Source organism: Zerene cesonia, chromosome 25, assembly GCF_012273895.1.
Source record: "Zerene cesonia ecotype Mississippi chromosome 25, Zerene_cesonia_1.1, whole genome shotgun sequence".
Lineage (NCBI taxonomy): Eukaryota > Metazoa > Arthropoda > Insecta > Lepidoptera > Pieridae > Zerene > Zerene cesonia.
The window spans coordinates 675,436-700,003 of NC_052126.1; the positions used below are offsets into that span (position 1 = coordinate 675,436).

Consider the following 24,568-nt stretch of genomic DNA (forward strand, 5'->3'; position numbering starts at 1 on the left):
CGCTTTTGTTGCGCTCGGTCAATTTTCTCCATACGTACGATGGAAATTTCCATACAAAATTATTAACAATTTTTTTTTTTCGCTATTTGCACTAAATTTTTATATGCCTGGGAGCGGACGAGGTTATTGATGATTTTTGGCTTGAGTTATCCCTACCTATCTGTCACCGTTTCGGCGCCCTGTTGAGTTTTGTGATGTATGGAAAATGGAAACGGGGGGTAAAAGCGAAATTCTGAGTATGCAGTTTTATGAATATAACCAAGCAGACCTCAAATGTCAAATCTCAAAGCGATCGCGCAGTAAACGGCTTCACCATCTTGCCTCAAAAAAATCGGCCATTTTGGGAAAAAAAATTGAGTCTGATTTGAAATTGGTCGTGTTCCCTGGAAGCGGCTCAAGCTTCTGAGCATTTTTTACTTCTACGCCCCCCACCTAACTGGCACCGTTTAGGAGGACCGTGCGATTTTGCGTTGTATGAAACTTGGAAACCAGAGGTCGGAGTGCGATTTTGAGTATGCAGAAATATTGTGCGGCCCAATAGAAGCTACTGTGCCGAGTTTCAGCGCGATCCGATAAGAGATGGCCGTTTTAGCATTTGTATGGCGGCGGCCATTTTTGACGCCATTTTGAATTTTTTTTGCGCTCTCTGGTAATCGCTCGAGGTCTAGTCCAAAGTTTGTTCGAGCACCCCATGTGCGGCGGCTACCGTTAGCGCGGGCCGTCGACCGTCTCGACGGAGCAGGGAGAAAGTTCGAGATATCGGATTTTTCTGGATATTCTGGGACCTGGGCGAGTACGACCGTACCATTGGTGTGTTTCCGCGTTGCGCGACCTCTCCGAAATTTACGTTTGAAATTTTGGGCCAAAAATGGAAAAATTCGAGAATCTCACTTCCGGATTCGCCTCCCTGGTAGCCTTCCTAGTTGGTGAGCATTTTTTGTTCCGACACCCCCCGGCTAAAGTGCGCCGTTTAGGCGGGCCGTTGGATTTTGCGTAGTATGAAAGTCCGAAACGGGGGCTCGGATCACCACGAACGGGGTGCCGATCGATTGGCCGGCTCGCGGAGAGCGCGTGTGCTGAATTTGAGACGTAAGGATTCATAAATGGCGATTTTGGCAAAGTATGGCGGCCATCTTTTTTTCGCGAAATCGGCCATTTTTTCGACGCGCCTGGTAATTGCTGAAGGTCTAGAGCATTTTTTGTTCGAACACCACCCCTCCGCGAGCCACCGTTTCCGCGGGCCGCCGGGCGTCGAGCTGGTCTTCGAGCGCGGCGAGTTCTCTATATTTTTCCGCGGGTCGATTGCGGCTCCTCTATACGTTCGTGTCAAAATTATCTCCACTTTTCATGTCAGTCAGTCAGTGGGTGTGTAGCTTTATATAGTATAATAGATTCGTATTTATTTCGACAAAATATCGAATCGTGTTTTTTGCCTTTTGGCGCCAATTTATACGTCACAATTATTCGTCTTAGAAACTGGCTGTTAAAATAAAATATATAAATAGCACAGACGATCAGTTCTCTATTTAAATTGACAGTTTATGTTTTGGCCACACAGAAAGAAAAAAAAAGTTTCAATGGTTTTTGTATACATTACAATATCCTTTTTTTTAATAATTTTAATAACCATAAACAAAAAAATCTTACCAGCCGTCTTCACATAGAACTGACAACAGAATTGCCCATGGCACACGCTTTCCTTATAACCGTGGGTACTCCGCTCCAGGTCCAAAGGTCTGATGATATATTGCCCCCAATCTTCAGAGACGGTGTTTGAAGGGCTGGTGATTATTTGTGGGTGATCTGGAATATTGGGTGATTGGTATATAACTGACGATTTCAGAAAAGTTTTTTAATTCGACTTTAGGTGGTTTTTCAACCGATGAAAGAATAACGATATTTTTGAGTTTAATAGAAAATTGTTGTGATGAAATGCTTTAGAATCTGGATCCTTCCCAAGAGCATCAGTGACCTTTATTGTAGACAAATACTAGTAAAAAAACGGCAGCGCTTTTTGAGTCTTTATTAAGGAGGCTTCATAAGACATTTTTTTATCTGAACAAAAACATCAGTATATACAATCTAGAACTACAAAGTGGGACCAACTACAAAACAAACTATTGTGTTGCCTGCTTACCGTTTCCAATCTTTTCCAGTATGTTGACGATAATGTTGCCATATTTGATTCTCTTGCCAGTATTACTATGAACACCGTTGGAAGAAATTACATTGGCTTTGGTAATGTATGCCCAAGACGACGCGAAATGTGACGCTAAAAAATAAAACTGATTCTTGAATTTGCAACGACTAAATTATTTTTGGCCATTTTAAAATAGTAAACATAAGAAATGCAAGTTTTTTCAGAAAACTATCAAATATATAAAATTCTCGTGTCACAGTTTCCGTTGCCATACTCCTCCGAAACGGCTTGACCGATTTTGATGAAATTTTTTGTGCTAGTACCGGATAGCATCTATGAGAATCGGCCAACAGCTATTATTCATACCCCTAAATGATAAGAGTAAGGCAGAACAGCGTTTGCCGGGTGCAGCTAGTAATATTATATTATTTGTTAGTAGGAATGAATTGAAGTTTTTCGATAATTCTTTATTTATTTGAAACCTGGTGCCACGAGTCATTTTTCATTTAGTCCAGTTAACAAGTTCAGAGAAATAAAATAGTTACCAGATAGAAATCGATTTTGGTGTCCCCAAGCACCTAAAAGCACGTAATTCCTCAATCCCATATCTTTTACGTTTTTCATAACAAGGTCTTCCTCCATGATAACTTCGAATTTTACTCCGAAGTCAGTAGAAAAAGTCGCTGTATTTGAATATGTAGCATTACAGTTTGCGTTGTTCAAAGATTTTCTATATCTGTGAACAAAATTATATATAACTTATAGACTAAAACTTAAAGGATAATAACGAGGAAATAATTGAATTAACGGAAAATTGTTCGTATGTATTCATACAAAAACAAACGTTATTTGTGGCCAAGTTAACCTTGTTTGTTTGGTAGTAGGTAACCGCTCAAGGAACGTGCTAAATTAGAGCTAATTAGCACCTATGACCTAAGTAGAAGAATTCTTAAAATTCCTAATGATGGATAGTAGGTAGTTTCCTAACTAATAGTCTTTATAGATATACTTGCTGCATTTTCACACGTGTAAGTCTGTATCCCGTAGGAATATCATGATAAATGCCTATGTGTTATTCCAGTGGTTCAGCTACCTTCGCACCAAATTTCATTGCAATCGGTTCAGTAGTTTTTACGTGAAAGTGTAACAAACATACATATGCATACACAAATTCATTTTCAAATCGAACAAGTAGTTCCTGAAACATGCGCCTCCAAACAAACTATATGATATAAGCATAGATAACACTCACACTGACACAACGTCACCGCGTCTATCGAACACCAAATTACTCCTCACTAAATCGTCTCCTTCTTGGCATTTTATTTTCTCATATACGTGCGTCGCGACGTACATCCTAGCTGACTGCGCTGCGTTTGATATGGTTTTCACTATCTGAAAGATTATTAATAAAACTTATAACTTTGATCTGTATGTATTTAATGTTACCACTGCCTCGATATAAAATTTTATTGCCTATGCATTAGGGTTCAAATTCAATTGCATCCTACCTCATCATAATTATGAACACAGCGTCCGCATGTCTCCAAGTCGGTTTTGGACAAAACTTCTTCAGGTAAAACCAATATATCTGCACCCTGTAAAAGATAACAATAATAAATGAATTGTTTAACTAAAATGAACAAAATTTAGAGTTAACCAACTAACTCGGCAATCGCTGTTCTGCCTTACTCTTATCATTTATGGGTATCCTATCCTACTAATATTATAAATGCGAAAGTTTGTAAGGATGTGTGAGTGTTTGTCGCTCTTTCGGGCCAAAACTACTGAACCGATTGCAATGAAATTTGGTATGTAGATAGCTGGACAACTGGAATACCATATAGTCCAACTTTTATCCCGTTATTCCTACGGGATACGGACTTATGCGGGTGAAACCGCGGGGCGTGTCTAGTGTCACAATAAATGTTGTCCGATTCTCAGACATACCCAATATGCACACAAAATTTTAATAAGAATCGGTCCAGCCGTTTCGGAGGAGTGTAGTAACTAAAATTGTGACACGGGAATTTTATATATAAGATAATAAATATTGCTAGAATTATTCTTACTATAGACTTATTGCAGACCAATATCTGGATAGATTCAAGATTTATAACCAGTTCAGCATATAACCAGTTAAAATAACAAATAATGTATGAAAATGACCATCAAAAAGTACTAATGGGTGATGATATTTTTGTTTGAGAAAATCTCGTCTATTTTTAGAACTTATCCGTCTGTTTCTAACACGCTTTTATACGATTCATCCGAATTTTATTTTGCTCTCCAATAGACTCGATTTTGGTCCTTTTTAAACATACATATTTTATTCTCACTTTAAAAAGATCAAGGATCAGTGACAATACAACAAATTCATGATTTTCAAATATTTATTTAAAAAAAATTAAAAATTCTTTTAATTATTACTAAACGTAATTTATATTAATTGCTATAAAATGCACAATAATATGCACGATATCACTATAACAATATACTTTTTATCAATGCAACTGTTACGTAATGCAAGTGGATAAAGCTTTTGTAGAGATAAAAATGTGGAAAATTTTACACAAAGCGTGTTATGCGAGTTAATAAATATTTATTTTTATAATAATTATACCTTGCCTATCATCATGCACCAATGTATATTAAATTTTGTATAATATCGTTCTGTAGATTCTCAGCACAACCCTAGCATTTTTAATATCTAGCACACCCCTGTCAGATACAAATAATGCCACCATTATAACATTGTCATCAATGTGTGCGTATGTACGCAAACATTACCAGATAGGTATTATAGGTATATATACCTTTTAGTTCTTACCTTTAGCAATCGATAAACTTTATGTATCCAAAATTATACTCTACAAGGGGAAGGTAACTTCACACTTACCGACTTAGATGCTTCATGTATCAATGCTTCATAATTATTCACATTGAAGTCTTTTGCAGAATCCACTATGGCGGCTTTGTAGACATCCTGAAAATTTATCAAATTATTATTAATAATTAAATCAATATGTGTTTGTCTGATTATTTTTTGGTCATTCAGGCAAAAGAGAATTTGTAATTTTTCATTTATTTATTCATGAAATGTTACAAATTTAATATCATTTTCAACTCAATTAAAACGATTGTTAAATGAACCCGTACAAAAATTGGAAACTTCGGAATTAATTCTTAATATTATCTCAATGTCAAAGTTTTTATAAAATTTTCAAATTTTTTTTTTTTTGTAATACTTTTAAGTCATTATGGTGGGGTGACTGGATCTATGATAGTGGCATCTACTGTTTTATACATAGCCTGAACTTCTGTTATAATTCGTCTCTTTCTCGTGTCTTTATCTTTTTGTTATGTGGATAATGCCATGGGTTATGCATTTGTGAATTGTATTGTTTTCGTCCATTGATTATTTTAATGTATAACTGGTTTTGTCCCAAATAAATCAAATAAAAAATTATGTCATTAGCTTTACTAGAATCAATGTGAATTAGAAGCAGATATGTTTAAAGTTCAGGAAAGATCCTTCAGCGCCCACCGGGGGGCGATATAATCCATTTTAAGAAATACTTGTCTTGTAGACTTACAAGCACACAAATTCACAAATTTATCCTCTTGTAAATATAATAGATTATATAACAATAGGATTACGTAGGTATTTAGATACCTATAGGTATGCTATCTATATGTACCTACTACCTAGTTACCAAGTCCAACAATACATTTTGTAACTAAGTAATATGATGTAAACAACATAGCGTGAGACAAGACTCCTTTGTATAATTATTTGTTTTTTTTTTTATTTTATTTCCGCATATATATTATCTCTCCTTCATTAGATTATAAGGGTATGCATTTAATTATTGTGTGCAACTATGAGAAACTTAAAAGGTGCCATAACTGTAAAACTGATTTTGATATAACTCTTTTATGTGAATGATTTCTTAAATTTGGACCTTATAAGTTATTTGTTTATTCTATAATACGCACTGCAATTTATCTACTTAATAAATAGATTTATTTTCTGCAAAATAACAACTTTTTTGCATGTCATTGCATGACAAGTGACTCTTAATACTTCGGAGACTTATAATCTGTAAATAATCATATAATAGAATCAATAGAAAACAGTTAATTCTATATCTAGTAAACATTAACATCTAATATGAGAAGCAGGATCAGAATAAAAACTTACAAAAAAAACTAGAACTACCGGCTAAAAATAAAATTATAACAAATGCATTATGAAATTTGTCCATTGACCCAATCATGCACTTCCCGTATGACATAGGTTATCTCTGTCCAGCACATTCAAAAGTATATAGCAATCTCTGTCCCACATTAGGGTATCCCTTAACCTATATTAGGGACGCTCATGAGATCACGTACGCACTACACTCATGTGACATAATCGATCTTCTAGACTATCTTTATCTTTATAAAAAAAAGAAATACATATTACTAGGTGCGCCCCGCGGTTTCACCCGCGTAAGTCCGTATCCCATAGGAATATCGGGATAAAAAGTTGCCTATATGTTATTCCAGTTGTCGAGTTGTCCAGCTGTCTACGTAATAAATTTCATTGCAATCGGTTCAGTAGTTTCTGCGTGAAAGAGTTACAAACGCACACACATTCTTACAAACTTTCGCATTTATAATATTAGTAGGATAGTATTATTTCCTATGTTTATTTATACACTAAAAAAAACTACGGTACTGTCATTTGAAAAACAGAATTGATATGGTCAATTTTATTTTATTTAAAAACTGCACCAGTGACTAATCTCAGGAATGCTTACTCAGGCTAAAATGTAAGACAAAAAATTGTTGCAGTACTAGCAAGAGTTGCCAGCATAAAATATTATAACAATATTTTTAAATAAATCCAACATATGTATACATATTACATACACAACCAGATATAAAATATACTGCGTATATTAAATCTGGAAAAATAAAAGGTCAAGGATAAATCAAATAAATAATTTGTGAAAAAATTGTATCAAAACTTACGTCCATTTTTATTGTTTTCATTTATTGTGAAATAATTTAATACCTTTATCGAAATAACAGCTTCTTCACTCGGAACTGTTTCGTACATAATATATGTTCCTAATTTTTGTTCAAACAGTTATGAGTGATAAAAACATTTTCATTAAATGGTTTCGCTAGTAAATTTTGTAAATTAAAAGATACGTGGTTACCTGAAAGATACAGAAGATAACTGTTACAAATTAAAAAAATACTATCACCATGATTTTATAAAAATATTTAATTAAGGGTTGAATAACTGACCTGCTTTGCATTTTTATGAAGCAAGGAGTCTCCATTGTCTTTTATATTTATTTTATTATTCAGAACTTAATTTGCAACGATAATCATCTTAGATTGTAAATAAGTTACGACCATGGATATGGATCATAATAATTGCTCCACGAGTAATAAAATACATTTTGAAGTTATAATTAAAATTTTATGTCGAGAGCTAATTTCTTCGTTGGATTATCTCGTATATTTCAAAGCTTATTATAGGATTTCAGTTTCAATCCAACTGTGCAAAAAGGACGGTTATCAAATCAAATCAAAAATACTTTATTGTGCACCAAATCATCAAATCAAATAAATTCTATAAATAAACTCTATAGAAGCACAACAGGCGGTCTTATCGCTAAAGTAGCGATCTCTTCCAGACAAGGTTATGTTTATTTTATTTATTTAACTTTCTTGGCGGGAAGCAAATTAGAGAATTTAAACCTGGAAAATTATTTTGAAACCAAGCCAAAAGATGGAGGGAAAAAAGATTGTCTTTATCCTAATCTGTATGATATAAAACGGGTAAGTGTGTTTCTTTGTTTGTCTTCCTGTCGCGTCGACACGGAGCGAATTTATGGTACCTGTGCATGATTTTTGTGTGGAGATAGTGAAACTCATTTTGATGGGAATTTTCATTGACTGTGGCCCTGGGTGGACAGCTACATAATATTAGCACAGATAACATAAAACTATTACGTAAGCGCAGGTATGACAGATATGGTAATCCGTGCTATTACCAAAAATTTAGGTCTCCACTACAATCTAAGTACTTAGCTCTTATGTACTTAGGTTTATTTAGGGCTTCTAGATTACGTATCCTAGATATCATTGACCGGTCAACGATATTTTCATAACAACATAATGATGTTGGCAATAATATTATTTACAGTAGTGTATTTATGATTCTTTTTTTTATCAAAATAATTGCGTGCTTACATAAAAACAATGATTTTGAAGTGACCAAAAACGAAGGAGGTCTCAGTTGGATTGATTTTTTTTTTTGTCTTTGTTTGGTAGGAAATTGTTGTCATTTGGAATTTTAGAATTTGGAGTGGTATCTCCCCATAACGAAAGTCTGTGATCTTTTTTGTAGAAAAAAAATATATTACCCTTCTTTCATATAGGATAATGTTGTTGGTTACGAATAAATTAGGGAAAAAATGTATAACAAGTTTAACAATAACTTCGCTTAGAAAAATCTAATTTTTTCAGCAAATATTTGTTCGCGGCTGAACATATTATTTTGTGATCACAATATTATCGCGATGACATATTTTAGTACCTTTTTTGAGGCATTGATTATTATTATTCCTTGTACCTTGTTTATATTAAACTTCCCGCCTGCGGTTTTTTTTATAATTCCAGTGAAAAAAATTTAAACATTTAATCGCATACTATAATGCCTATTAACATTATATAATTCAACTAACTATATTTAAAACGATATAAAATTGTTTAGTAGAATGAAAGCAACAAATTATTGTAACTAAACACAAAAACAAGATCATTTTATTTTTATTTTGGAAATAAAAATAGCTGGTGGTAAAATTCAGAAAAAACTATAGTTCCATCTAAAATACATAAAACAATAAAGATTCTCTTTCCTATAAATATTTTCCCATATCTATATATATAAAAGAAAGTGGTGTTAGTTACACTATTTATAACTGAAGAACGGATTAACCAATTTGGCTGAAAATTTGTGCAGAGGTAGCTTGGACCCAGGAGACGGAGTTACCCAGGAGACATAGGATAGTTTTTATCCCGGAAATCCCACGGGAACGGGAACATGCGAGAAAAACCCCGGGTCTAAGTTTCCTGCGACTATGCGGGCATAGCCGCGGGCGGATAGCTAGTTTTACAATAAATTTAAATTATTCCCTCAACGTCAGCTATTCTCAAACTGTAAAATACACACGAATTGAAATTATTTCTTTATGATATTCTTCACTTACCCCACTAAAAGCCGACTCAAAACACAGCGCAAGCAACACAATATAAACACAAGAGAACATTTTTACAACACAACCAACTGCTCTGGTGTCAGGCGCACGTGTGCGGCGTGGCAACGCATAAAACTAAAAGGTAAATATACGACTATGAATCGAACAATAATCACTTCATACGAAGCGCACGCGATACATCAGTATACTACAGCTTACACTGCTTGCTTTCACGGTGATATCACCAACACTTTTATTACTAACTCTGCAATGGAATATAAATAATTTGCGTCGTAACTGCACCGTCCTTTTTCATCGTGCCTACGTGCGCGCATGCGTGATACGGCGTGCATCGTTCGTTGACTCATGTGCTAGGATCATGTTTTTGTTGAGATTTTTCTCCTTTATGCATTCAGGATGATTAAGCTTTGATTGTAAAATTTCTATAAGCATTCGAGATGATAAAGTATGCCAAACAAACTTTAATAACAAACACAAAAGCGAAATTAGTCAATTCTTTCTCGTTATAAAATCCACATGCATTGTATTGCAACCTATATGTTCAGAATTCATCGTAAACAAACAGAGACAAAGCTTGAATAATAAATATTTTTCAACATACACATATGTCATACTTCCTTATTTATAAATTTTGGCAAAGTTTTGATAAAGATTTCCTTGAAATTTTATGATTAAGAGGATTATAATGAGTACATTTTGGCAAATAATATAGATCATTTATATGCTTAGCTATATGAATGATCGTTGTTTTATTTACAAAAAGTAGTTACTGAATGCAACTTAAACAACCTATTACATACATTATTTATTTTTCTCTACCTACTCTCTAGTGGTATGAGCATATAGTCTATGAGTTCGAATAGCAAATCTGATAAAAAGCAAACAATCTTTTTACGCTTAGTTATGCAACCTTCTTCGTAGTGATCTATCAGCTGTTTAAAGAAATATAAGTATTTTACTGCATATATACGCCTATAATCCTGTGACAAACTGAAGTGACAACAAACATAGCTCAATGGCATGCATTAGAAAAGGCCTGAATGGAAAATGGCAAAACAGAGATAGCCAAATCCAGCTTGGAACGATATTTATTGCTATGTAAATTGTAATCCTATTTAGTGTGATCTTTATTACGATAATATTTAAAGACTGTAATAAATTATTATCTGTTCTCCGCTACCGTATTATAATATTGTTTTTACCACTAATCAGGGTTGACAAATTAAAAAAAAGTTTATTATTTTGAAATACTGAAAACCTTCCGATAAAGAACTTCCTGTTATTGGACTTTATTACCTATAAAATAAAAGCGTGTTAAAAAAAGGGACATTGTGTTTTAAATCTTCTATTCCACGTGATTTAGGTTTAATTTCTACATGATTTTCTCGTTATCATTCTATTCATTAGTTGAAACACGAATCTATATAAATATACTGAACTTAACTTTAAAGATGAATAAGAGGAATGAAAAATCATTGTTACAAAAACTGCTTTGGTTTTTAAATTTTTCCTGCACCGACGAAAAGTAACTTTGCACTCGAATCAATATTAAGACCTAATTAATTTTTATCTTTATTTGCTATTTTATTACATTAATAAGATATACATCACGCGGTCGGAGCATGATTGTCTGCCTGCCATCGACACCGACTTTCCCTGTATTTATTAAAAGGTGTAGTTAAGTATCTTTTAAATCTGGTCAAGTGTGTTTCGAACTCTATCAAAGCAGGTAAGAGGAGACAGGAGAGTTGAGTAGAACAATTGATAATATAATGATTTATTATCGTAGAGAAAATGACATCAGAGTTTAGGTAGTTGAGGAAAAAAAGTCACCATAGTTGAAGCAAATATACAATAACAAGTAATTTTTTTATTACTCTTACTTCCACATCAATCATTAGTATCATTTTTCGTACTTTTTTATTACTAATATAGCATTTGAATGTTTACCTATTCTTCAAATAAGGTTTACAACATTACTTTTGTGCAATTGATTCTAAAATATAAAAAAGAGAAAACCTCTTTTGAAATCGCCAAATAAAAAAAAGCACTAAACGTAGCAACACCATTTTTCCTGCGTGAAAATCGCTTACGTATTGGCAGAACACGATCGATCTTAGAAGATTATCAGGCAAGGTCAAGAGCACGTATTGCCACGTGAAATGCAAAGAAAATTTGATAAATATGTTATCAAATACTATCTGGATCAGACGCCGAATATCCATTACACCGGAAACTCTGCTGATATAAATTTATTAATGAGTTTCTGTTTTCGATGAACTTTTATTGCAAATCGAAGGTTTTAACAGCTGTTTATCAAATATCGCTAATTGTATAGATATTAAACAGATAGTAAGTTAATATTGTTTGAGAACCGCGTGTTATGATAATTGTAAAAAAGTAACTTCTTGTAATTATTTGAGATGCTGATATACGACATACGAATATGGAGGTTTATTTGTTTAATTATGATTGTTTTAATTGTATAATTTGTATGATTTTAAATGCGTTTATTTTTTATACCCACCAATATTATAAACGCAAATGTAACTGTCTATTGCGCTTACACGCCTGAACTGATTATGATGAAATTTGGTAAACCAGTCCTTTGGCATGTTATGTTATCTGTGGTTAAACTAATACAAATTTTGAAGGGGATGAAATAGAATGAAGTTCTATATACAAATAACTTCTATTGTTCGTTAATGTAAAAATGCAGATGATTATATGTGAGGGAAAAGCTGTAAAATCTGCATTTTTTATATTATTAATGAATATGAAAATTAAAAAATTTATATAGAGAGTTTCTATGTAGTTAAATTGTACTGAATGCATACCAATAAAATATCTTTAATGTTATCGTAAGTGTCACGATTTAAATAAACATAGGTAAATATTATGGATAATATAAGTTAATTCGCTTTGACATAAACAGTGAAATTGTGAATAAAAAAATATTAAACTGCTTGATAACCTTGGTCATGGTCCTTGTCAGACTTCAAGTTATGTCAGAAATTACAAAAAAAATACGTGTAGTTACAGGACAATAAGATTTTTTATTATATAATAGAAAATATATTAAATAACTCACTTTTGCCCGTGGCTACGCATGTGTTAAATTCGGAGTAGTTTAATAGATGTTATTATACATATACCTAAGCCTTCCTCTTAAATCGTTATCTATTTAAAAAAAACAATGGAAATCCGTTGCGTATTAAAAGATTTAAGCATACATAGGGACATAGAGACAGACAGAGAAAGCGACTTTGTTTTATACTATGCAGTGACATGTCACGAGCTCCCTGCATGGCACGCACGTGGTGATTGTATTTTCTGATGACCGATAGGGTAGGTCAGAAATTATTTCGTCGTGCATATTTCTGCTTTATCTGTAATTGCTATGAAAAAATTATTGCTAAGGCTAATTTTTAAATTTACAAATATCAGACAATTTTCGTATTTTCGATAAGGATTTATTTGTCAGTCGAAATTATTTTATTTTATTTTTGGCCTTTGTTTTTTGATTTATAAGTAATATGTACGATGTTTATTTATGATCATCGATTAAGAGTTACTTTTCTTTTTGCTCTGAATTGAAGCATTGTGTTAATAACTTAAATTTTTTTATAATTTTGTTTTGAGGTGATTCATTATGATTGATTGTTTCATCTGCAACTATAGTTACATTAAACTCTTTGCCATCAAAAATTATTTTCTAGTTTTTAGTTCAATTTGCAATAAAAGCGTGTTTTTTGTTTTTTTTTTTTATTATATTATTTCTAAAAAATTATGTTAAAATTATTACAATTTGTCATCGTCATTCGGGAAGAATCCTACTTATATTATAAATGCGAGAGTTTGTAAGGATATATGTGTGTGTTTGCTGCTCTTTCACGCAAACTACTGAACCGATTGCAATGAAATTTGGTACGTACACAACTGACCAACTGGAATAACATATAGGCAACTTTTTATTCCGATTTTCCTATGGGATACGGACTAAAGCGGGTGAAACCGCGGGGCGCAGCAAGTAATATATAAGTATTACTTAAAATTTATATTGTTCACTAGCTTTAGCCCGCGGCTTCGCACGCATCAATTCAGAGTTATTATTATACATAGAAACCTTTCTCTTGAACCACTATATTAAAAAAAAAACATCGAAACCTGTTGCGTAGTTTTAAAGATAGCCCATTGGTACCTAAAACTGAAATATATTAATACGAAATTTGATTTGGATTTTTTTTATTTGAATTGAGAAGGCTTTCGTTTTCGATAAAATATCTACAATTTTAACAATTCATCCAACAAAAAGTCTAAAGATTTTAAAATACTTATTCACATGTTTTAAGTTTTAACATACCTATGATAATAAATTTCAATTCAATAATTCATGTTTTCATTTAAAACATTCGGACATCGCCATTGTCCGATCGTAGAGAAAATTATGACGGTTATTTTATTATTCAGTCGACGTAAATAAATTATTATCTAAAGCGATCTAGATGTTATTGTATACATGATAGCTTTATATAAATAAACACACTGACATTTATTATATGTAATACTTGTTGGAACCCGTGGCGTCACTCGTTTGGTACCCGGAGATTTTTTTTGTCACAGTCGGCAATGGAGCTGGTGGGTCGCCTGATGGTAAGCGCTACCACCGCCCATGAACATTTGGAGAGGCGTTAGGCCGATTGCAGACCTTACGCCTCTACAAATGGATTGTCGACTTCAAGCTGGAAAAGGATTGACGAGAGGAAAAAGGAAAGGACTGGGAGGGGTAAGGAAAAGAATATGGGCCTCCGATTCCTCCACCCACCGAACGAAACATAGCAGCATGCTATTTCACGCCGGTCTTCTGTGGAGGTGTGGTACTGCCCCGGTGCGAGTTGGCCCAATTCGTGCCAAATCGTGCTCGACTACCACATACAAAATAATTATAAAATAACATAGAAAACCTTATTTTCTATGTTTTGAAATGTAAAGGGCGTATGAAACAATAAATAGGGTTCGATTCCATATTTGAAATACACGAAAGAACGATTAACCTAATATATAATAGCGTCTAAACTTATATTATGAAGAGAAAATATTTGTTTATTTATTTATTCAGATTTAGTTGAAAACCCATTGAATGGGATTTGAATTTTAAAATAATTTCACCCGTGCAATATCAAAGAGTGACACTGCTAGAATTTTTGTCCATTAGATTCTCATTGCATTTAAACAATCGCATGTAAAACCACGCGCTGTAGCTAGTTTCAAATAAAAATATTCTTAACCACCCCCTGCGACCTCTTTATCTTGAGTTATCTTAGAAAAACAATCTTATCATTAATAACTTAGCTTAGCCCTTGTAAAAACACGAATAATCACTTTGTTATTGTTTTGACGTAACATCTAACGCTACGCAAAAATGTAAATGAGAAAGTTCATAGAATGTTGTAGAATTAAACCACTACATAGTATTAAAGAAAATCGCTTTCCGCCGTCTGTGTCTATATTAAGCATACATGTAACAGCATGATTTTTAAAATAAGGGGCCATCCATAAATTACGTCACACGTTGATGGGGGGGGAGGGTATCATCTTAATTTGGCATTATATGACAAGGGGCAGGGGGAACAAAAGCCTTGTGACGTCACATAATAAAAACCTAGAACACGAAATTTATATGTGTACAAAAAAAATTGAACAGATAATACTTAATCTATATAAATATATATAATTAATAATTTATAATTTCGCACTCTCGCTATAAGATTATCTCTTTCGTAACAACATTTGATTCCTACAGCCATGTTGTAATGCAAGTGAGACACTTAAATAAAAAATGAAAATAACTGTTTTCTTTTGATTATTTTTAGATACATGCATAAGTTTGAAAAATGTGTGACGTCAGCGGGGACGGAGTTCAAAAAAGAAATTAGTCTAGAAGTTCTAAAGACTCTTATTTGAGTGTCAAAAGATAATATTTTTTCTCATCATTTTTCGTTGCTCCTCCGCTCCTATCAGTAGGTAATATCGTGACGTTAAATAAGCTTATAATAAACCTACATATAGCAATTAATTAGCATTCCTTATAAATAAAAATAAGTATTTCCTAAGTCTATGTTCAAACCAACAACCAAACATTCAAGAGTTTATTATATGAGAAGAGATTAAGGTGCCTATATAATTTTGAAGATATATACATTTGGATTCCTACTTACAAAAATAATGATATTGATTAAATTTATCAATGGATTAAGTTTATCTGAATGAAGGAAAGCAACAACATAGTAATTTAAAAATTGATTAAAGCATAATATTAAGTTTCCCCTTAGCTATCTATAGATAAATTAGGAAATTAATTACCTCAAGTGCGAGTCGGATTCTAATTCGAATTGTCAAATATCCAATATTTACACAACAATCCAAGGCGATACTTGCATCTTTGCATCTAATTTTTTTTGCATTTCATCAGAAATACTAAGGGTTCAATCGGAAATCGAAAAACCTTTCAGCCAAACTTATAAAAAAATAATAAAAAACATTAAATTTTCAAATCTTATATTTACACAGATAATTTCTCACTAATCTAAAATAACGAACTTAATTAATACCAATAAGATTTGGCGGGAACTTTGTCCTCTTTGATGCCCATAGACTCCATTATGTCCATTTCAAATGTGCACAGTTTTGGCGCGAAAGTTATCTGAAAACATATTTTTAAATAGTTAATAGCAAACAAAAATAAAACGAGAATAATGTATGAGATAAAAATGAGGATTGGTAATTTGATCAAAGAGTTATTATGAAAAAAAATACATAAAACAAATTAAACAAAACCGTAAAAATCATCACAATAGTGAGGATTTTTATCGTGATTATTTTTGAGTTTGACAGATAATTAATTTCTTTTGGTACCATTTCAGTACTTGGCGTGGTACCTACTGCCCAGGGATAGAAAGCTGAGACCTTTTTTTTATAGAAAATTAGAATTTAAGGAAAGGTACATCATGAACACCTTAGTACTTCTTAAAATTACAGCACTACATAATATTATATATGTCGAATTAAGATTTTAAACACTGTTAAATTATAATTTAACTCCTCAGATCTAACTATTGAAAATTTGTGATTCGTAACATTTACTTACGATTTGAAATTTAATTTTTTGCTTTTTAATATTGAACAAAAAAAGATTACGTGTTTGATTGCCGAGAATTATTTTTTCGTATACACCGTGTTTTATAATATAAATATAAATAGATAATGTGAATGATTTTTTTTAATTATTTGACCAACATGTTCGAAAATAAAAAGTTCGACGACATGTCACATCTGGCAACCTGCACTTGGCCAGTGTAGTGGATTATGATCTGAACCCTCGTAGGACGCCTGTGTACCAGCAGTGGGAACATGCTGATGATGATTTATAATCTAGTTTTTCATTTAGCCTTACCTTAGCGGCCTCTGCAGCCACAGTGTCTTTATCTACATTCTCTATGTAAAGGTCCTTGCTTTTGTAGTCTATGGTCTCCTCTGCCGACTTTGGAATCGGTATTATTCGGCTACTCGATGTCGATACGCGGACCTGTTTAAATTTAGAATTGCTGTTTAAAAACGTTTACGATAACACATAGTTAACACTTTGGTATTTACTATAAATAGATACATGTCCTCACCTTGTCTCCTTCTTCTGTATATCTCCACTCAATATCCGTCGCCTTCAAGCTCTCTGGGTCAACCAGTTTCACACCAGTAGTGACTAGCAAAGGCGCTTCTGATTGTACAACTATTCCAGGGAAATCCTTGTCTTTACCCACCTGAGAGGTTAAAATGATTTATCAAAAATTAATACATTGATATTTAGTTTTATGTAATACTAGCTGCGCCCCGCAGTGTCATCCGCGTAAGTCTGTATCCCGTCGGAATATCGGGATAAAAAGTTGCCTATATGTTATTCCAGTTGTCCAGCTGTCTACGTAACAAATTTCATTGCAATCGGTTCAGTAGTTTTTGCGTGAAAGAGCAACAAACACACACATACACATCCTTATAAACTTTCGCATTTATAATATTAGTAGGATAAACATATAATATATTAACTATATATAAATATAAATTACTAGGTGTCCACCCTAGCTTCCCCTTCACCTTCATAAAGTTGATGGCATTCACAAACTAGTAAATATTTAGAAATTAAAAACTTTTTAACGGATTTTAAACACAATTTATTCATCATATTATTATACATTTAGGGATACTAAATGTATAATACTCGCGTAAAATCAAACCCAAGAAAAAACTAGTAAATAATTAAAAATAATTTTGAGGATAAAACCTATCCTATGCCATATCTCTGGTTTTAAATTATCTTGGTACCAAATTTCATCAAAATTGGTTAAGTGGTTTAAGTGTGAAGAAGAGACAGACAGAGTTACTTTCACAGTTATAATATTAATATGGATACTCATGTTAAATCAAACACAATATAATACTATGAATATACTATCACTTACAACTCTCAGATGTGTGTTCAAACCTTCTACAATGACCCAGTTCCTTTCCTGTATCACCTGTGCTACAATACCTTGCTTCCCTTTATCCTTTCCAACCATTATCTCAACCCTGTCTCCTCTGAAAGATATAGTGTGAGAATTTCTTTTATTAAACTGTATATAGTTTAATGTATGAGAGCTATAAAATACATTTATTTTTTAATTTACTGTGTATTTACAACATAAGAAAAAAAAAAGTGAAGTCCCGTGTCCCCTAGTGGGGTATGGGGCAGATGATGTACATCCGTTTCACTGATCGATTTTCTTTAGGGACAAGTAGGTGATCAGCCTTCTGTAAGTCTTTGATAATTGTTACTTGATTAGTTGATACTTCACTGTATGCAGATTAATACTAAATGAAAAACATTACCATCCTTCAGCCATTGGGGTAAAATGGAAAATGTATTTATTACGTACTTGAAGAAACTCCATTCTCCAACGGGCTCGAGAAAGACTTTCTTCCTGAGTGTACCTCGCTCATTCTGACGCGCAAATTGTCCAGTCCATGGCCTGCTTGTAGTAAAGCGGTACTTCTTGCGGGCAACCTGAGCTGCTGGGTACTGTGGATACCCTTTAGGATTTTTCCAATACACCTGAAAATCAAAATATTAGTAGAATTTTTAGGTTATATGTTATAAAACACACATAGTTTGTAAATACGATTGCGCTTACCTGTTCAAAACTCCGTTTTACATAGGATTCCGGGAGATTTGAATATTTCAGAGTCAAATCGCCCACTTTCTTGGACAAGAAATTAAATATTCGCATTGTTTTTGTATTTTCGTACCCACCTAATTCCCAAATTTCAATTTTCAATTGTCAAGTGTCAACGTCATATTGAAAGTTGACACACCAAACCCATAAAAAAAAAATCAGGGATTCGTTCAACAAACAAGGACTTTGCACCTCGGATCTCTAAGCTTTTACATTTATTTACAGCTAATTCAAAATTATTAATTACATTTGCAACAAAACGAAGGTTTCTGTAATTATCGTGTTAAGTTAGAAAGCAATAACAATCATTAAATGATTGGTTATATTCTGTACTGGAACTGTATTCACTATTCTGATTGTTTTTTTTTTTCACTACCTGCACTATTCTACACCATTGTTAGTAATAAGTAGTTGTAAGTAATAATTTATAGGTTTTTAAGATAAACAAAATAGATAGGTAGGTATTATGCAATTATATAAAATGCTGTCAAACAATTGTCAAATCAATTAAAATTTACCAAGTGATTAATTACATTCATATTACGCACATTGCACAGTAATTAAACGAATATGTATATATGACATGTTTTAATTATATAGAAAAAAAGTGTCCATTTTTTGTTTAGTAAAAACCAGTTGATATTGTTGAAAACGAAATCAAAATGTTGTAATTTATAGAAAAACAAAATTTAAGACCTAATGATATCCATAGACAACTGACGTAAATCAGCTGTCCAACAAATTTAGTTGTTGTAGGTGGCAGCACAGCATCACGTGAATTTTCATGGCGGTGTTGTAGGGCTAGTCCCGTATCGTCTTGTGATTTCACCAAAAAATTGCTGTTTCGAATATTCAGTTATAAACAGCATTAAATTTTAAATTGCCGGTAAGTAACATTATATTAATTTACGTGTTGCAAGGGTCGTTATTGTGCTACGATGCTTTTACGCGGTAGTATTACTTGTCAAAATCCCAAGTATAGTGTTGGTGTGTATTGGGGTGGTTTGGGGTGTATTCTTGAGTAATACAAGTCTGGCGCCAGGACGTCTGACGGCAAAACGGACGCCGTAAACCCGAACACGATATTGATTCACCCAAATTTAGGTTGTAGGAATTTTAACAGCATTACGATGGTCGTATCCATGAAGGATGGACTAATTATATCGATTTTTCAAGCTATTCGCTATTTTAATAATATACTACTAGTAAAAGCATTGCTGTATGAGTTTCAGTGCGTATTTTTCGCGTAGTTTATCCAAGGTCAGATAATGAGTTTGATATTTTATTTTCAGTGTTCAGGATGAGTGAATATTGGGTAATAAGTGCCCCTGGCGACAAGACCTGCCAACAGACATGGGATACCCTGAACAATGCCACAAAAGCTGGCAACCTCAGTGTCAACTATAAATTCCCAATCCCTGACCTGAAGGTACTTTTTATTTAAAGCAATAAGTTATTAGGCTTTGTTTGTAGTATCTAATATCAGAAATTAAAGAACATATCCAGGATTATAAGAGTTTAGCAATAGTTCATAAAATTCTATAAACATTAATCTAGTTCTATGAATTATAAGATTTTCGATCTGGATTATAAATGAAGAGAATGTAATCCACTATTGCCATAATATTGTTATTGGCTATCTATATTTTTATAATTATATTTCAATTTAATAAGAGCAGTGTGTTAATGATTAGTCAATCATATACATTGACATGCAATACGAAACACAAGTTTTATTACTTTTTTATTTCTTAAAGTATAATTTTTTTTTATATACACATTAAGATTGGTTTTAATTGCATTTAAAATATCCATATTTTCTTATTTCTATCATGGATTTGTATTTATAAAATATCAACTGATTCACTACATCATATACACTGCAATTGTATCAATAAATTTTATAATTATACTAGCATACCCGGCCATGCATTTTTGTGGCTGAGTAATTATTAAAAATATTAAGGTGATAAATTATTGGGAAAATTAATAAATATAAAAACTATTCTATATCCTAAGTTGGACTAAATTACACATGAAATGCCAAATTTCACATACATCATGACACTGGATTTTTATATATTGAGATTGTGAGAATCTATTTGGTAGTAAAATGTAGCAGTATTATCAATATTCTGCATTTGTCAGAAAAGTTTCTATGTCAACTTTTAAACCCAAGTATTAGCTTATGATATATATCATAATACAGGTCCCAAAAAAAATTTATAATGCCTTATTCATTTAAATATGGATATCCTAAATATAATTTACTAATTTAATCATAAACTTTTAATTTGTTTATGATTAAATTTTTGAAACCCACATCTGATATTTAGTGAATTGTGTTAAATATTTCCGAATTTTCTTCCACTAAGATATGATATGTATAGATTATTATTATATTGCCTCATATAATTCAAAATCAACAATTTTCAAACCAAATGTAACTTGAATTATACTTTTTTTTTATTCCTTTGAATGGTAGCATGCTTGATATAAACCTTGAAATAAGATAAAATAGGAAATGATGTTCCATTGTATGCATAAACTATAAAGTTTTGTTACCAAACAGGTGGGGACTTTGGATCAGTTGGTGGGGTTGTCTGATGACCTTGGTAAACTTGATACCTTTGTTGAGGGTGTGACCAGGAAGGTGGCCCAGTATCTCGGAGAGGTATGTGCTTTATGTTTATCTTTTATAAATAAATTCTTTATTGCACTTAATTAAAGGAAGAGAACAAAGAATCAAACAGGTATTCTATTTTTAATTATTAATTGTCTATTTATCGTTTCTTTGTTCAAATCTTGTGTAAAAAAGATTAAAAAAAATATATTTATTTATGTCATAAAGAAAAAATACTGAAATTACTTTGGATGTCAATTTTAAAGAACAAATATTTAAAGCAGGCTTTGTTTCCATGATAATATAATAAAGTTTTTGGAATATATTTTGATGTTTTTAGAATGTCATATACTAGCAGTTCACCTGTGGTACATATAGCCTATGGCACTCAGCGAAGTTGTAGCTTTCTAATGGTGAAAGAATTTTTAAAATCGGTTCAGTAGTTTTTGAGTTTATCCTTTACAATAAAACAAACAAACAATAGTACAAATTCTTAATCTTTATAATATTAGTGTAGATACGAAAAAAAAATCATTAGGAAGTATGTATTTTTTTTAAATCCTTAGTCATAATTTTCTTCTACTAACATATATTAGTACGCTTGTATGCAGAGAAGCCACTTTCCCATCTTATTCATAATGACATAATGCAAATGTTAAGACTAAGATGGATTATCAGAGTGAATTTAGAATATCTTACTTAAATACTTTTCACTGGAGTAAGCCCATAATAAGAGATGTAAATGTTTGTAATAAATAAATAATTTAGAGAAATAGGTCTTAAATAAATTTCGTAGTTGACTATTTATAACAGTACTAAAACAAAACATAATGATATGATCGACAGCTTTAAAAGAGGTCTTTTTTATTTCAGGAAATTTAATTGTACATTTTGTTATGCATAAGGCATTGAAATAATAATAATAAATATAAAATAAACAAAAAATAAATATTTGTGTGGGTAACCTCTAGTTAAGAATAAATTTTAATATCTTATACTACAATAATTTAAATATAGATTAAATAATTTCAGGTACTTGAGGATCAACGCGATAAACTTCACGAGAACCTGATGGCAAATAACAGTAAGTCAATTTTTTTTCCATATTTTTTTTTTACATGGCACTAAACATTTAGTATTCTAACAGCCGTTACGAACATAGATAGTGAAATATAGAGTTGTTTAGTGCCATTTTGAATTAAATTAGGCGGCACTGAGTGCTAACTTGAAGAGTGTTGCATGTAAACAATTTTTAAATTTTAGAAAGAATTATTATAGCATGTGTGGGAGATTATTTATATAGATCTTAAAGCTATGTATAAAACGGGCAAGTGGCCGGCATGATTGAACTAATAAAAATATCAGTGATCATTTAGTAGACAATGAATAAAAGCACAGGATAGTGCGAAAGATTTAAGCATGTATCGCTCAATTTCGGTGGTCTTTACATTTCTTTTTATATTTTCCTTTGTACATATTTTTTTGTTTTTTTTTTTTAATTAATTTATTACATATTATTTGCATGTTTATTATTCTTTTATGCCGTCCTTGAAACGGGTGGTGTTTTCTTATTTATTGTTTTGCAATTCCAAATTGCACTGTATATTTGTATTTATATTTTATTTTTTATTTTTTGTACATATATGCATTTTTTTTTATTTATGTACCTTACCCTTTACACATTAACATTATCCCATTCAATTCGAATGATCTCGTTTCGCACTTATTTGTACCTAATTCTTTTTGAATGAATTTTTAATGCTCATTAAAAGTTCATTGGTTGATCTCTAGTTGAAGCTAAGAATGCTGAGTGGTCAGTGTATATATTCTAAGAGGTTCTTATACATGCGACTATTTTGAACCTTGCATCCTTTTTTTATGTACGATATTCTACGTATTAAATATATATTGCACCATGTTAAATGTATGTTCTTTGCTTAATTTTGTAGTGTTTTGAGACTCGAATGCCACTGTTACGATAAATACTGATGTTTCTTTACACTCATTTTGTTCACACAAATATTTTCGTTTATCGCATTTTCATTACACCGTAGGCGAGTTGTGAATTATTTTACGATTATATAATATTATGTGTTTAGGAATGTTTTATAGTGAGAATGCTAGTTCTGTAATTGCATTTCAGTGTCTGAAAAATGGAAAAAAGTATGCGGAAGTGAGTAATTACGTGTATTGTATGTATTCGGATGTAATATGTGAATTTAGAGCTTATTATTTATAAGTTTTCTGCTTATTTCGTTTGAATATGAAATGTTATTATTTTAAATTACAAGTTAACAGTCGTAGTCGTTTGCTACTTCGGGCTTATAGTCAAAACTATATGCTGGTAACTTGCTTTTGAATAACCTTGTTTTATTATTATCTAGATCGACTTACAGGAACAAATATATTTTTGAATATACATCGAACTTCTTGTTAAGTGCTTAGTTTAACTTAAGCGGTTTTCGTGTAATTTTTATCTGATCTCGATGTATAATAATCTTTTTACATAATATATATGATACAGGTTTTATATAAAGACTTATACTAGCCTTAATATCGCAGAGTATCGCTAAGATAAGAACTGTTTCTTTTATCTGTTCCACTTCGTAGGATACTGTTTATAGTTTGATGGAAAATATATCTAACAGCCGACTGTAACACTAGTCAGTATTTGTGAAAACGTGTAATTATGCACCAAATTGTCGGTCATGCAATTTGTACCACAAATGATCGCAATCACTGCCTCGCAGACATTCATAGCTTAGTCATAACGAGCTTCCATATTGTTCATGCTTCGTGCTTCTTATTTTTATTATTACTGTTATTTTTTATTTATATTTTTTTATCTCTCTCCTTTCCTATACTAACGTCCCGTCACATAACCGAAGCGTGAAAACTAGGGAGTGATATTTATACATAAAAAAAAAACGTAGGACAAACGCACAAGGGCCACCAATATAGATACGGTCGTATTTTGCAGAATCGGTAACGAACCGAACGCAAGATCGCAATGCGCTCGGGCAGATTTTTAATTTAACTAAAGCGAAAATAAAAGAGGCCGCCCGTCGCACGGCCCGTTTGCATACTATGCCGAACGCAGGCGTCGACTCGTACGGGGACCCGGGCGGGGGCGAGCCCCCCCCGACGCCGACCTCGCCGGTCTGCGACTCGGCGTTCTCAGAGCACCACGGGTGTTGGCCGTGCGAGCACCGGGAGCTCTCCGACTCGCTGGGCTCGCACCGCTCGCACTCGC

At 32.4% G+C, this 24,568-nt stretch overlaps 3 protein-coding genes across 3 annotated transcripts in view; 1 reads left to right on the forward strand and 2 right to left on the reverse strand.

Annotated features, from left to right (window-relative positions):
* Positions 1 to 9,511, reverse strand: part of LOC119836819 — an 11,683-nt gene extending 2,172 nt beyond the window's left edge. The window contains exons 1-7 of the mRNA XM_038362294.1: positions 9,418 to 9,511; positions 5,040 to 5,126; positions 3,652 to 3,738; positions 3,393 to 3,535; positions 2,686 to 2,876; positions 2,138 to 2,272; positions 1,648 to 1,803 (exon numbers count right to left, since the gene is read on the reverse strand). Coding sequence (XP_038218222.1) covers positions 1,648 to 1,803; positions 2,138 to 2,272; positions 2,686 to 2,876; positions 3,393 to 3,535; positions 3,652 to 3,738; positions 5,040 to 5,126; positions 9,418 to 9,477 — 859 coding nt within the window. The 5' untranslated portion in view covers positions 9,478 to 9,511. The remainder of the gene's footprint in view (positions 1 to 1,647; positions 1,804 to 2,137; positions 2,273 to 2,685; positions 2,877 to 3,392; positions 3,536 to 3,651; positions 3,739 to 5,039; positions 5,127 to 9,417) is intronic.
* Positions 9,512 to 15,967: 6,456 nt separating this feature from the next.
* LOC119836677 (probable 39S ribosomal protein L24, mitochondrial) lies at positions 15,968 to 18,812 on the reverse strand. Its single transcript, XM_038362078.1, has 6 exons — positions 18,651 to 18,812; positions 18,396 to 18,571; positions 17,940 to 18,057; positions 17,103 to 17,243; positions 16,880 to 17,011; positions 15,968 to 16,129 (listed from the first exon to the last, which is right to left on the reverse strand). The coding sequence occupies exons 1-6, from the start codon at positions 18,744 to 18,746 to the stop codon at positions 16,031 to 16,033; spliced, it is 762 nt and encodes a 253-aa protein (XP_038218006.1). The 5' UTR covers positions 18,747 to 18,812; the 3' UTR covers positions 15,968 to 16,030.
* Positions 18,813 to 19,419: 607 nt separating this feature from the next.
* Positions 19,420 to 24,568, forward strand: part of LOC119836670 (V-type proton ATPase subunit C) — a 17,875-nt gene continuing 12,726 nt past the window's right edge. The window contains exons 1-4 of the mRNA XM_038362063.1: positions 19,420 to 19,578; positions 19,985 to 20,121; positions 21,265 to 21,366; positions 22,348 to 22,399. Of these exons, the coding sequence (XP_038217991.1) occupies positions 19,993 to 20,121; positions 21,265 to 21,366; positions 22,348 to 22,399 (283 nt within the window). The 5' untranslated portion in view covers positions 19,420 to 19,578; positions 19,985 to 19,992. The remainder of the gene's footprint in view (positions 19,579 to 19,984; positions 20,122 to 21,264; positions 21,367 to 22,347; positions 22,400 to 24,568) is intronic.